Below are 14,579 nucleotides of genomic sequence, written 5' to 3'. Positions count from 1 at the left end.
TCAGATTGTTATTGCTATTATTATTAATTTTATTTATTTTAATATTTTGAAGTAGTTGTTTCATGATAGAACTCTTTTAAACAACATTTATACTTATAACCAAACTGTCATTTAAAATAATATTTATTATTATTATTATTATCGTTGCAATAATTATAGACTAATAATAATAATACTTGTTATTAATTGATTAATTAATTATTTTTAATAATTAAAGTATATTTATGTTTTTTTAAATAATAAAACCCTTAAAAATATATTTTACTTAAAACCAAATTTTCAGATTTTTATTTTTATTAATTTTATTTTTTTAATATTCTGAAGTAGTTGTTTAATGATAAAACTATTTTAAACAATATTTTACAACTAAAACCAAACTTTAATTTCAAATTAATATAAATTGTAATTATTATTATTATTATTGTTGTTGTTGCTATAATTATTGACTAATAATAATAATTAATGTTGTTGTTCTTATTTTTGAAATATATTTCTATATTTTTTTCTAATAATAAAACCCTTTAAAAAATATTTTACTTAAAACCAAATTTTGATTTCAGATTGTTATTATTATTAATTTTATTTTTTTATATTCTGAAGTAATTGTTTAATGATAAAACTCTTTTAAACGATATTTTACACTTATAAACAAACTTTGATTTCAAATTATTATTATTATTATTGTTGTTGCTGTTGTTGTTGTTGCTATAATTATTGACTTATAATAATAAATAATGTTGTTGTTGTTCTTCTTATTTTTAAAATATATTTCTAAATTTTTTAAATAATAAAACCCTATAAACACTCATAACCAAACTTTGGTTTCAAATTATTATTAATTGTAATAATAATAATAATAATAACAATTATTATTATTATTATTATGTTGTTGTTTAATGATAAATCTCTTTAAAATAAAACATAAAAATAAGAAATAAAAAAATAATGAAAAGTAAAATAAAATGATATTAAGTCAAGTCAAGTCAAGATTATTTATACAGCGCTTTTTAGAATACAAGTTGTGTCAAAGCAACCTTACAGTATTAAAATAATAAAATAAAATGTCAATAAATATTAATTAAATTACGATGGCCAAATAAATACTGAAGCTTTAAAATTAGTTATTTGTCATTAATTCGTGAACCTCAAACAGGCGCCTTTGGCTTTAAGTGCTGATCTGGGTTCAGCTTCACACACCCAAATCCCGCGCAATCAAACAGACTGTAACGTCAAAAACTGATCTCAGAACAGCGGAGTCAGAGCCATTGTATTACACATACCGTTTCACACAGCACTTACATATGCCACCACATAGAAAAAAAAAAACACAATTTTATTATTATTACGTATATAAATGTGTATGATGTGTAAAAAAAAAAAAATTATTTACCGCTCCCTAAATCATTATCAGTCAGGCAAATGCGGGGCAGCAGCCATTGCGAAGGACCCCACCCTTCTCTCTGATATGGGTGTCAGCGCTGTGTTTACATATTAATTACTCTGTTTTCTGATACTTTTATTCACTTCTATCGATAAAAATGCCCTTGTTTGAAGGCTTGGGCAGTGGAGGGGAGAAGACAGCCGTGGTCATTGATTTAGGAGCGGCCTACACAAAGTAAGTAAGCTTTAGATCCGCGGTAACGGAGCTGTTAACGTTAGCTTGATTCAAAACAACAAATAAAGTCTTGATATAAAAGATGTTTTAGTCAAATGAAAAGATATGAGACCTTATTTATACTCCCTGATTAGTCAGTGCATCATTAAATAATGGCACGAACAAAAAGGAATATATTACAATGGTTTAGAAGCATGACAACATGTAAATGTTATGTTATTCATACATTTACATTTACTTGCTAATATCATGGTTAATAGATACGTACCATGGTAGTGATTTCCAGCAAGTGTTTGGAGAATTTTTTTGAAAATATAATAAAATGTGGGTTAATTTCATGGAATCTGACAAAATTCACCGCATAATTTGTGTCGAGTTAATATGCTATAACGCACTACTATTAAATATATAAAAAAGTAAAAAATCTAAATAGTCTTGAAATGGATTTATGCTGATTAAAAAATATTTTAATTATAAAATTTATATAAAAATATTAAACACACATAATACAAAATTATCTATAAAAATAAATAAATATAACATTTATATAAAAAATGTTAAATTAAACACACACACACACACACACACACACACACACACACACACATAATACAAAATTATATATATATATATATATATATATATATATATATATATATAAACAGTCTTTGTTTTACATATAAATCAAAGTATCATTGTTATATTACAGTATAAAGTCCTCAGATATATGAAGTGTAATGTGATGGATGTAAAACAATTTATTTATTTACAAATAAAAAAATCGTATATTCACTGCAAAAAATGCTTTTCTTACTTAGATTTTTTTTGTCTTGTTTCCAGCCAAAATATCTAAAAAATCTTAAATCAAGAAGGATTTTCTAGATTCTAGAGTAACAATTATTGTCTTGTTTTCAGAAAAAAAACAAGTCAAAATTAAGTGAGTTTTTGCTTAAAACAAGCAAAAGACAATAATTTTTACTCGTCTAGAAAATCCTTCCTGATTTAAGAATTTTTAGATATTTTTGCTGAAAACAAGACAGAAAAATCAAAGTAAGAAAATCATTTTTTGCAGTGTTGAAGCACAATATTTTTTCCTTGAGACTTGTTTGTGTCAGTAAAACTCTAAATTGTGCCATTCGTTGTTAATGCTGGTCTTGTGTTTGTACAGATGGATGATGGTCTGGTTTGTTCTGTTGTGCTTGTGTTTGTGTAGATGTGGTTTTGCTGGCGAGACGGGGCCGAGGTTCATCATTCCCAGTGAAATTAAACGTGCTGGACCTCAGGAGGTCAGTTGAATAAATAAGCTTTCCATTGATGTCTGGTTTGTTAGGATAGGACAATATTTGGCTGAGATACAACGATTTGAAAATCTAGAATTTGAGAGTGCATTGGGAAAATCACCTTTAAAGATGTGCAAATGAAGTTCTTAGCAATGCATATTACTAATCAAAAATAAAATTTTGATATACGGTAGGAAATGTACAAAATATCTTCATGGAACATGATCTTTACCTAATATCCTAATGATTTTTTGATAAAAGAAAATTCGATAATTTTGACCCATACAATGTATTTTTGGCTATTGCTACTTAAGACTAGTTTTGTGCTCCAGGCTCAGTATATTTAGTTAAAATATTAACCTGGTTAGCCTTATTGAATAAGTGCATCTCTGACTCTTCCAGGCGGTTCGAGTCGTTCAGTACAACATCAACACTGAGGAGCTCTACAGCATCCTGAAGGAGTTCATTCACCTGCTGTATTTCCGGTACCAGAGATGCTTTATATCTGTTGTTGAACGGTGTGTTTTTGTTCATCTCAGCTGAACTCATGACGCTGTTTTTTCCCTTCAGGCATCTGCTGGTGAATCCTCGAGACCGGCGCGTGGTGATCATTGAATCCATCCTCTGTCCTTCACACTTCAGAGAAACGCTCTCCAGAGTCTTCTTTAAGCACTTTGAGGTAAAATGGGAATGCTGTGTCTTTGTCTACAATGCAGTGAATTTAAATGTATTAAAAGTGGTATTTAACACATTTGTTCATGTGTTTCTATTGCAGGTCCCATCAGTCCTGTTTGCTCCGAGTCATCTGATGTCTGTTATGACTCTGGGCATCCAGTCTGCTCTCGTCATGGACTGTGGATATACAGAGACGCTAGTGTTACCAGAATCCTTTAACAGCAAATACGCTTTTACACTATTTATATACCAGTGGATCCTCTGCAGTGAATGGGTGCCGTCAGAATGAGAGTCCAAACAGCTGATAAAAGCATCACAGTAATCCACACCACTCCAGTCCATCAGTTAACATCTGGAGAAGACAAAAGCTGAAACAAATCCAGCATTAAGACGCTTTTAACTCAAATACTAAAAGTCCATAATCCGTAATAACACTTCCTCCAGTGATGAAGTGGTCTGGTCTGAATCAGGAGAGAAATCTGCACAGATCAAGCATCGTTTACAAGACAAAATAGTTCTAAACAATTATGTGGCTGGATTTAGATGTGAGAGACAACAGGAGATGGACTTTTATTATAGATCATGGACTTGTATTTGAGTTAAAAATGTCTTAATGATGGATTTGTTTTGGGTTTTGTCTTCTCAAGATGTTAACTGATGGACTGGAGTGGTGTAGACTAATTGTGGATTATTGTGATGTTTTTATCAGCTGTTTTGACTCTCATTCTGGCGGCACCCATTCACTGCAAAGAATCCATTGGTGAGACAGTGATGGAGTGACACAGCTACTCCTTTGATATGTATTCCTGGTGTAAATGATTGATCAGTGATGTTCTTTTAAAGAAAAGCATATTGAAGAAGTGTTGAGACTTTAACAGTGCACTAGGTCTATGAAGGCATTCCGATCCTGTCGGCATGGGAAGCTCTACCGATAGGAGGAAAGGCCATTCATAAGTAAGTCACATGGAAAGAGGAGGTCTGTAGATCATGATGCTTGAGTTCTCAGTGCTGTTGTTTCTCTGTAGGGAGCTGCACAGTCTGCTGAGTGAGCAATGCACCCTAGACACCGACTCCGGCACCGGCCTCAGTCTGCCCACCGTCATCAGTAAGACCCACACACATCAGACAGCTCACACCAGACTCATATCGTCTGACAGAGAGAGAATATGGAGGAAAAAATAGCTCAGTTTTATTTAGAAACTCAAACTGAGCAAAAATAGGCAATTTGCGGCGGATGCTAATATTTATATGTTGCAATTCTGCTGCCTATAATGTGAATACAGTAGAGCAGATACTGATATAAAATGATGTAAATATGAGTGATCACTCTATATCTCCAATAATATGTCTCAGTAAGATGAGATTGAAATGATCCAAACATATAATGCAATGCAATGCAATCCAATGATGATGAAGAGATGAACAAATAAACGTTCCTCAAAAGATGTGAGAAGATCATTCCTCCACTGAGGAACAGTGAAAGTAAAGCTTTCTCAAAAGATCCTGATGATCAGATTTGAGACTAAAAGATGATTGATGGAGAATCAAGTTACGCCAAGCTGCTTCAGTGTTCATCTGGAAATGCTACCCTGCAAAAAATGCTTTTCTTCGAGTTTTTTGTCTTGTTTTCAGGCCAAAATATCTAAACTATTTTAAATCAAGAAGGATTTCCAAGACGAGTAAAAACTGACTTCTTTTCAGAAAAAACAAGTCAAAATTAAGTGTTTTTGTATGAAACAAGCGAAATAATCTACCAATAGGCTAAGAAAAATAATCTTGTTTTCGGTTTGAAATAAGATTTTTTGCTTGTTCTAAAAATAACTTAAAGCTTAATTTGGAATAGTTTTTTTCTGAAAACAAGAAAATAGTTTTCACTTGTCTAGAAAATGGTTCTTGATTTAAGAATTTTTAGATATTTTGACTGGAAACAAGACAAAAAAAATCTAAGTAAGAAAAGCATTTTTTGCCGTGTACTACAGTTATTCTGACATTTCCTTGATAAATCAATCAAGATTTTACAGCAAAAACACACGTGAAGCACCAGCTAAAGGTGGATGTTTGTACAATTACACTTAAAGACCTTTTAATTGATAAAAACCTCTAAAATGTGAAAGTGTGAAACTGCAAAGTTTGATTATTTAGAGGCTTTAGAAATGTATATATCGATGTGATACAGTAGTTCTGTAGGGTAGATACTGTTCAGTGTTTGATTATCTATTGGTGTTTGTCTCAGGCACTGTTCCAGAGGATGTTGTGGAGGATATCAAAGGTACGTCACACAGAGATGCTTCCTTTTGACTTGTTTTTTCTTGTTTTTTTTTTTTGTTTTTTTGGACTTGACACATCTATAAAATGAAAAATGGGTTGTAAACACTGTTTCATGTTGACTTGAACAATTAACTGAGTTTTTGTTGTGTGTTTAGTGCGGACGTGTTTTGTTAGTGACCTGCAGAGGGGCATGAAGATCCAGGAGGCCAAATTTAACATGGACGGATCTGCTGAGGTCAGAGAACACGCTTTATAATGTCACTATTAGAGCTGGCAATCAATCAGATGTTCAATTTGTAGAAAAATTAGGAAGGAAAACAAACATTTACAATAATAATTGATAACTGAGCAACAAATCATTATATTAGAATGATTTCTGGAGGATCATGTAACTCTGAAGACAGCAGTAACGATGATGAAAATGTAGCTTTGATCACAGAAATAAATTACATTTTAACACAGATTCACATAGAAAACTGCTAGTTTACATTGTAATATTTTTTTTTTTTTTTTTACAAATTTTACCATATTTTAGATTGAATAAATGCAGTTTCAGTGAGGAAAAAAAAAAACAATTTAGTAGTGTGATTTAGAATTAAATGTTTCATATAGTTTTTTGTAAATTGTACAACTGCTATTAGTGGTTTTTATGCTGCTGACATGCCGTTAAAAATACTAAAAAATGAAGAAGAATATTTAACACGACACTTTTTAAAGAAGCATAACCATTATCAAAGAAATATAATAAGTATATTCTGTATTTCTGAATCTAAATTCACCTGAATCAAGCTCCACTGAGCACAATGCAGTAATTAAATAATATTAAAAAATCCTGCAGTGTATAACCTGTGTGATGTGTAACATGTTTTTATTTTTATTTTTTATTTTTTTGAACTTCAACCAAAGACAGCAGGTGATTTTTGTTAAATCATCTGCTGTCTTTAGTTGAAGTTCAAAATAAAATTATTTAAAATTGATTTTTTTGACCCAGAATTTTGACCCATACAATGTATTTTTGGCTATTGCTAATATTTTGTAAATTTTCTATCATAAATATATGAAAAATTAATTTTTGATTAGTAATATGCATTGCTAAGAGCTTCAATTGAACCACAATATTTATTTTTTTATTTAATTATTTTGCACCCTCAGATTCCAGATTTTCAAATAGTTGTATCTCGGCCAAATATTGTCCTATCCTAACAAACCATACATCAAAGCTTATTTATTCAGCTTTCAGGCTATGTATAAATCTCATTTTCAAAAAATGTACCCTTATGACTGTTTTTGTAGTACAGGGTCACATGTATATAAATTTACCAATAACATAGTTAATATTAATCACATAATTCAGTATGTTCACAAACTCTGTAAGAACGGATGTGTAATTAGTAAATATTCACTCTCGCTCCTGATTGGTCCATCAGAGACCGGCTCCTCCCCCAGATGTGGAATATCCATTGGATGGCCAGAAGATTCTGCATATCAAGGGATGCATCAGGTAAACGGCTTCAAACGGACGTGAAACTGTTTTTTCCATCTCAAATAACTCTCAGTCACTTATTTGAACTAAGATTAACGAGCCGAGAGTGAGATGATATTTTTGTTCTCGTTATTGTCTCCGAGCTTCCTCTCACTAACTGGGCCGCTCTCTCTTACAGACAGGGTTTTGTTTAATAATCTGACCCACATTCTGTGCTTCTTACTGAAACGTGCTCCGCTGTTTTCCAGAGACTCTGTGGCTGAGATGTTGTTCGAGCAGGATAATGAGGAGAAATCCATCGCCACACTGCTGCTGGACACTTTGGTGAAGGTACAGAATATGAGACCCTCAGACCAGCTGGTTGTCAAATCAAGAATAACTCAAGTCAATGGGTTGAGTAGGAGCTATTTTGTTTTCCCAGCATTCACCTTGTTCATTGTGTATTTGTTCCTCACCAGTGTCCCATCGACACTCGCAAGGTTCTGTCAGAGAACTTGGTGATAATCGGAGGTACAGCCATGCTGCCGGGGTTCCTGCACCGACTCCTGGCTGAGATCCGCTTGCTGGTGGAGAAACCCAAGTACCACGATGCTCTGGCTACCAAGAGCTTCCGCATCCACAGCCCACCCGCCAAACCCAACTGCACCGCCTGGTTAGGAGGTGAGCAGAGAAAGACCGTCCCAGATGTAGATGAGTTTGTTCATCAGATTCCACTGTCTCACCAATGAATGTGAATGGGTGCCGTCAGAATGAGAGTCCAAACAGCTGATAAAAACATCACAATAATGCACAAGTAATCAGAATCAGAATGAGCTTCATTGCCAGGTATGTTTACACACACTAGGAATTTGTTTTAGTGACAGAAGCTCCACAGTGCTACAGAATGACAGTGACAAGACGATACATATTATAAAAAGAACAATATACAAGTATACAAGACAGACAATGTGCAAAAATAGCAAAGACATTTGAATGGAAGTAAGTATGTGCGTTAAATAAATAACTGAAAAATTAATAAAGAGTGTATAGTGTTATATGTTCCACGATCAAGTGTTCATGAGATGGATTGCCTGAGGAAAGAAACTGTTTCGGTGTCTGGTCGTTCTAGTGCTCAGTGCTCTGTAGCGCCGACCGGATGGTAACGGTTCAAAAAGCGAGTGTGCTGGATGTGAGGGGTCCAGAGTGATTTTGGCAGCCCTTTTTTCGCACTCTGGATAAGTACAGCTCTTGAAGGGTAGGGAGGGTTGTACCAATGATTCGCTCAGCAGTCCGGACTATCCGACGTGGTCTTCTGAGATCAGAATTGGTAGCTGAGCTGAACCAGATGGTAACTGAAGTGCAGAGGACGGATTCAATGATGGCTGAGTAAAACTGTTTCAGCAGTTCCTGTGGCAGGTTGAGCTTCCTCAGCTGGCGGAGAAAGTACAGCCTCTGCTGGGCCTTTTTCACAATGGAGTCTATGTGAATGTCCCACTTCAGGTCCTGAGAGATGGTATTGCCAAGGAACCTGAATGACTCCACTGTGTTTACGGTGCTGTTCATGATGGTGAGTGGGGGGAGAGCATGTTTTTTTTTTTTTCCTGAAGTCCATGATCATCTCCATAGTTTTGAGCGTGTTGAGCTCCAGGTTGTTATGACTGCACCAGACAGCCAGCTCTTTAACCTCCTGTCTGTAAGCAGACTCGTCACCGTCCTGAATGAGGCCGATGAGTGTGGTGTCGTCTGCGAACTTCAGGAGCTTGACAGAGGGGTATTTGGAGGTACAGTCATTTGTATACAGGGAGAAGAGCAGTGGGGAGAGGACACAGCCCTGAGGGGCGCCTGTGCTGATAGTACGGGTGCTGGATGAGAATTTTCCCAGCCTCACTAGCTGCTGTCTGTCTGTCAGGAAGCTGTTGATCCACTGATAGACCGAGGTGGGCACAGAGAGCTGAGTTAGTTTGGGCAGGAGGAGGTTTGGGATGATAGTGTTGAAGGCTGAACTGAAGTCCACAAACAGGATCCTCACGTAAGTCCCTGATTTCCCCAGATGCTGCAGGATGAAGTGTACACTCATGTTCACTGCATCATCTACAGACCTGTTTGCTCGATAAGCAAACTGCAGGGGGTCCAGTAAGGGTCCGGTGATGTCCTTCAGATAAGCAAGAACCAGTTTTTCAAACGACTTCATGACGGCAGATGTTAGCGCCACAGGTCTGTAGTCGTTAAGTCCTGTTATTTTGGGTTTCTTTGGAATGGGGATGATTTCCGAGCGTTTGAGAGAGGCGGGGACTTCACACAACTTTAGAGACCTATTGAAGATCTGTGAGAAGATTGGGGCTAGCTGGTCAGCACAGGTTTTCAGACAGACTGGTGTCACACAGTCAGGGCCTGGTGCTTTTCTTCTTTTGTTCTTTTTGAAGACCTGGCGCACCTCATCTTCACTGATTTGAATGGGAGTTGCAGGAGTGGGGGAGATGGGTGATGTTGGAGGTGTGAATGGTGTTTCTTCAAACCTACAATAGAACTCGTTCAGATCGTGTGCCAGTTGCTGATTCTCCACAGTGATGGGGGATAATCCACACCCCTCCAGTCCATCAGTTAACATCTGGAGAAGACAAAAGAAACTCAAACAAATCCATGAAGACATTCTTAACTCAAATAGTCCATAATCCATAATAACGCTTCCTCTAGTTAAAAGTGTTCCGGTCTGAATCAGGAGAGAAATCTGCACAGATCAAGCATCATTTACAAGTCAAAACAGCTTTAAACAAATATGTGACTGGATTTTGATAAAAACATCACAATAATCCACAAGTTAACACTTAAAATTGAGAGCTGTTTTGTCTTGTAAACGGTGCTTGATCTGTGAAGATTTCTCTCCTGATTCAGACCAGACCACTTTATCACTGGAGGAAGCGTTATTGTTGATTATGGACTCAATGTATTTGAGTGTCTTAATGCTGCATTTGTTTCAGCTTTTGTCTTCTCAAGATGTTAACTGATGGACTGCAGTGGTGTGGATTACTTGTGATGTTTTTATCAGCTGTTTGGACTCAAATTCTGACGGCACCCATTCACTGCAGAGGATCCATTGGTGAGACAGTGACGGAATGACACGTTTATACAAATCTGATGAAGAAACAAACTCATTTACATCTTGGATAGAGTAAGAGTGAGCACGTTTTCAGTGTTGGGTGCACTATTCCTTTAACACACTTGGAATTTTCTGCCATTGACCATTCTACCTTGACCCATTCACTTAAGGTTGCTGTTTGTTCTTCTCATGTAGGCGCTATATTTGGAGCATTGCAAGACATTTTAGGCAGTCGCTCGGTGTCCAGAGACTACTACAACCAGACGGGCCGCATCCCAGACTGGTGTTGCCTCAGCACCCCTCCGCCGGATTCAGTCTATGAGGCTGGAAAGACGCCGCCGCCTCTCATGAAGAGGGCCTTCTCCACTGAGAAATAAACTGGACACTTCAATCTAATCTCCTCTAAATGCTTATTCAGATATACTCTTGTATGTTTACAGCAGTTTTGTTCTATAATAGTCCACAGTCTTTCATATTAGTCAGCTATACTGCATTTGAATAGTAGGTGAAACCAAGGCCACTAGGGGTCAGTAACCATCAGATCATCTGCAGGCTCTGCTTCACCCATGAAAGAAATGCAGAAATCTAATCAAATGCACTAAACGGTTTTCAGAGCATGACATTTATCCAGCCCAAATCATGCCAATATGGAGTTTAGATCAGAAAGTTACTTTTTTATTGTTATTTAAATGTCTGTGCTTGTTCCTGTACCCTCACAGACTGATCATGGAAGGCAAGTTGACCGTCGTGCCAGATTTCAATTTCATTTCACAATGACAAGTTTGAAGTGCTTAATATGTTAAAAATTGGTGTATTTATTAGGTTTGTCAAAATAAACATTCCAAAATGTGCACTTTCAACTGGGTCTTCTATTGTACTTGTCCATTAAATGTCAAATGATGTGAACTTAATTTGCTTAAGAGAAAATCTGATCTTAAAAAATAAAAAGCTATTAGGGTTTGTCTTTAACTTGGTTGAAGAGCAGTTTCAGTAAACTTCACTGACAAACTTCTATGAAAAATCATTTCTATGACGGAATAAAAAGGTCAATTCTAAGTAGAAAAAGTAATTTGTAAGAAATAAATTCTCAATTCTGAGAAGAAAAGTCATAACTATGGTATATAATTGCAAGAAACAAAGTCAGAATTGAGATAAAATGTTACGTTTCCATGTGCTTCAAATCATTTAGTTGTTGAGTGGAAAGGACAACATCACTTAAGATGGACCTTTTCAAGTTCCTGTAACTTATCTAAGCTTGAACCTTTTTTATTTATAATCAATATAACATTGAAATCAAGAGACATCATGTTCACAGAAGCTTGTGAGAATCAGATTTGTAAACTACTCAGCTCAGCTTTGTGTTGTTATGTGTTAAAAATGGGGGAAAAAGAAAATTGACTCATAAGAACCAATGAGAATCACCCAGTTGCATGAAATCCCAATTGTGCAAGTCTGAAGAATCATTACTGTTAATGAAGAAGGAGGAGATATCATTAATTAGCTGGAATCTGTAGAGTTCAAAAAGGCCAGTGAACAGCATCTCAGCATTGTGACTAGCTGTTGAACAATGGCTGGAGTTTGGTGTCTGGTTCGGATTTTGGCACTTTGTGCATTCTGTCATGCTGTTCCGCAGTGGGGTAATCTGCCTCAGAATCCTCAAGCTCTGATGTTCCAGCCATCTGACCATCGGTTTCAACAGTCAGCTCAACAACAATCTGCTCAGCAGGTTCCTCAGAAGTTTCAGCTTCAGCAGCCAGTGAAGGCTGAGCCTGTTGACAAATGTGCTGTAGCTGATTATGAGCAGATCCAATGTGGACAACCTGGTATCAGTGGTGCTGAGTGTGAGGCTATCAACTGCTGCTTTAATGGACAACAGTGTTACTATGGGAAAGCAGGTAAGAGTTTCGAATGTCATCTGTTGAAATTTGGTTAATGTTTGTTACCAACATCAATCTACTCTTGTATGTCATTCCAGTGACTGTCCAGTGTATTAGAGATGGTCAGTTTGTGGTAGTGGTGGCTAGAGATGTTACGCTGCCTCGACTGAGTCTGGATTCGGTCCGTCTAGTGGGTGGAAGTGAACCGCCTTGCGCTCCTGTGGACTCTACACCTTTCTTTGCTATATACCAGTTCCCTGTCACCGCATGTGGCACGAGCATGATGGTGAGGAGATGCTTCTGGCTTTATTCTGCATGGCTTATGATGGGCTGGATGCCAACAGTGTTCATATTTGCAGGAGGACAGTGGATATGTGGTGTATGAAAACAGAATGACCTCCTCGTATGAAGTAGGCGTTGGTCCGTTTGGTTCCATCACGAGAGACAGCCATTTTGAGTAGGTGACTCATACCCTTTATCTTAAGTACCATCTCTGACAAACTCTACAAGTTGACCGTTTGTTGTCCAGGCTTCTCTTCCAGTGTAGGTACTCTGGTACTGCTGTGGAAGCTCTGGTTGTGGAGGTCAACAGTGTTCCTGCACCTCCACCAGTAGCTGCTCCTGGACCTCTCAGAGTGGAGCTTAGACTGGCCAATGGCCAATGTGTCACCAAAGGTTGCGCAGAAGGTAAGACTTGTCTTCAGTCTTAAAGTCCAGGTTGCAGTAGACTGTGGTTAAACCCCAGTGTTCCTCAGGGGATGAGGCCTACACGTCCTACTACGGTGCTGCTGATTATCCCGTCACGAAAGTCCTGCGAGAGCCTGTGTATGTTGAGGTGCGCATTCTGGAGAGGACTGACCCCAACCTTGTCCTGATGCTGGGACGTTGTTGGGCGACATCAACCCCCAGTCCACTCAGTCTACCCCAGTGGGATCTTCTGATTGATGGGTGAGTCTACAGCCAGTCTTTATCCAGCTAGTCTGCTGTGAGGAACTCTCTAACTGCCTCTTTCCTCTTCAGATGCCCTTACTATGATGACCGTTACCTGACCGCACTGGTTCCTGTGACTGGAGCCTCTGGTCTTCAGTTCCCAACCCACTACAAGCGCTTCGTTGTCAAGATGTTCACGTTTGTTGATCCAGCATCACTAGCTCCTCTGCAGGAAACCGTATGCTCTCAGCTCTTCCTGAACCCCTAATATTGCTCTTTAATGGATTCTATGGCTTAACCCTTTTCTCTTTCAGATCTTCATCCATTGCAGTACAGCGGTGTGCCATCCCTCTTCTGGCTCCTGTGAGCAAAGCTGCAGCAGGAAGAGTGAGTGCTTGCTGTGACTTGATTAACTTCATCCGTTTCTTTTAAATGCTCCTCACACTTTTTCTCCTTTTCTTGCAGGAAGAGACACTCACATCAAAACCATCTCTAGTGGAGAGACTGTGGTTTCTAGTGGAGAAGTTACATTAGTCATGTAAATTTCATGCTTTTAATAAACTGCATGAAACTCCTATCTCTGGCTTGGGTGGGTGTGTGTGTTGTGTGTTTTTTTTTTTTTTTTTTTTTTTTTTTTTTTTTTTTTTTTTTTTTTTTTTTAAATCAGCTGAGTGTCAAACGTTTTACTTCAGAGACATCCGTCTAAACTACAGCTCCACTTGCTGTAGCCAGGTCTTGTATTCTGATTGAACTGGCGTCTTGCCAAACTGAGCGGCTACAAAACTTGTTTAATTTGGCTAAACGACTTCTCAAGCTTCAGTAGGGAAGTTGGGGGAGCTTGGACACAAATGGTCTAATTTTGGTTTCCAGTTGAGAGCTATGAGTCTTCAAATTCTGTGCTATAAACCCATGTGGTGTTATCTGGACAAGGTTAACATGTGTTCCTGCTTCTTGGTGATTGTCAGCCATGATCCAAATCCCTTTTGAGACCAATTGGTTTTCTTTGGCCATACTGATGAGGCATTTGATGGCTCACCCCAGCAACATTGCTTTTCTCCATTTGCACTGAAGTCTGTTTAACATTTGTTCCTAAGACAAATGTAGAAATTTGGGAACAAGTGTTGCCATTAATTTTCACAAGCCCAAATACAGAATGTTTGTCTCCATGCATTTTTCTGGAATAGTGTGACCAAAGACCCCAAAACCAGTCATAAGGGTCAATTATTTTTTTTTATATATATAAATTCATAAGTCTGAAAGATGAATAAATAAGCTTTCTATTGATATGTTAGGATAAGACAATTTCGCCGAGATACCAGATTTTCAAATAGTTGTATGTGATGGTGCAAAAAAAAAGACACTTACCTTTAAAGTT

The 14,579-nt window shown here is 37.1% G+C and overlaps 2 protein-coding genes across 2 annotated transcripts; both read left to right on the top strand.

Moving 5' to 3' along the window:
• The first annotated feature begins 1,438 nt into the window (after nt 1-1,438).
• Nucleotides 1,439-11,257, top strand: actr10 (actin related protein 10). The gene is made up of 13 exons (XM_073816433.1): nt 1,439-1,615; nt 2,829-2,901; nt 3,298-3,380; nt 3,466-3,574; nt 3,671-3,779; nt 4,458-4,524; nt 4,596-4,675; nt 5,804-5,839; nt 5,994-6,073; nt 7,266-7,339; nt 7,570-7,651; nt 7,780-7,981; nt 10,593-11,257. The coding sequence occupies exons 1-13, from the start codon at nt 1,539-1,541 to the stop codon at nt 10,772-10,774; spliced, it is 1,254 nt and encodes a 417-aa protein (XP_073672534.1). The 5' UTR covers nt 1,439-1,538; the 3' UTR covers nt 10,775-11,257.
• A 707-nt stretch (nt 11,258-11,964) lies between these two features.
• On the top strand, nt 11,965-13,746 carry LOC141348526 (zona pellucida sperm-binding protein 4-like). Its single transcript, XM_073852813.1, has 8 exons — nt 11,965-12,292; nt 12,373-12,560; nt 12,634-12,731; nt 12,804-12,961; nt 13,030-13,222; nt 13,295-13,442; nt 13,519-13,591; nt 13,670-13,746. The coding sequence occupies exons 1-8, from the start codon at nt 11,965-11,967 to the stop codon at nt 13,744-13,746; spliced, it is 1,263 nt and encodes a 420-aa protein (XP_073708914.1).
• The last annotated feature ends 833 nt before the right edge of the window (nt 13,747-14,579 follow it).

The sequence above is a fragment of the Garra rufa genome, chromosome 13 (genome assembly GCF_049309525.1).
Source record: "Garra rufa chromosome 13, GarRuf1.0, whole genome shotgun sequence".
Classification (NCBI taxonomy): Eukaryota; Metazoa; Chordata; class Actinopteri; order Cypriniformes; family Cyprinidae; genus Garra; species Garra rufa.
The sequence above is the reverse complement of the archived record's forward strand: the minus strand, read 5'-3'. Positions and strand labels throughout refer to the sequence as shown.

Excerpts from the sequence above, each read along its gene's own strand:
- actr10 (XM_073816433.1), top strand. The coding sequence starts at position 1,539 with ATGCCCTTGTTTGAAGGCTTGGGCAGTGGAGGGGAGAAGACAGCCGTG. Across the intron at positions 2,902-3,297 it reads AACGTGCTGGACCTCAGGAG|GCGGTTCGAGTCGTTCAGTA; the intron begins GTCAGTTGAATA and ends TGACTCTTCCAG. Across the intron at positions 7,982-10,592 it reads CTGCACCGCCTGGTTAGGAG|GCGCTATATTTGGAGCATTG; the intron begins GTGAGCAGAGAA and ends CTTCTCATGTAG.
- LOC141348526 (XM_073852813.1), top strand. The coding sequence starts at position 11,965 with ATGGCTGGAGTTTGGTGTCTGGTTCGGATTTTGGCACTTTGTGCATTC. Across the intron at positions 12,293-12,372 it reads GTGTTACTATGGGAAAGCAG|TGACTGTCCAGTGTATTAGA; the intron begins GTAAGAGTTTCG and ends ATGTCATTCCAG. Across the intron at positions 13,443-13,518 it reads TAGCTCCTCTGCAGGAAACC|ATCTTCATCCATTGCAGTAC; the intron begins GTATGCTCTCAG and ends TTTCTCTTTCAG.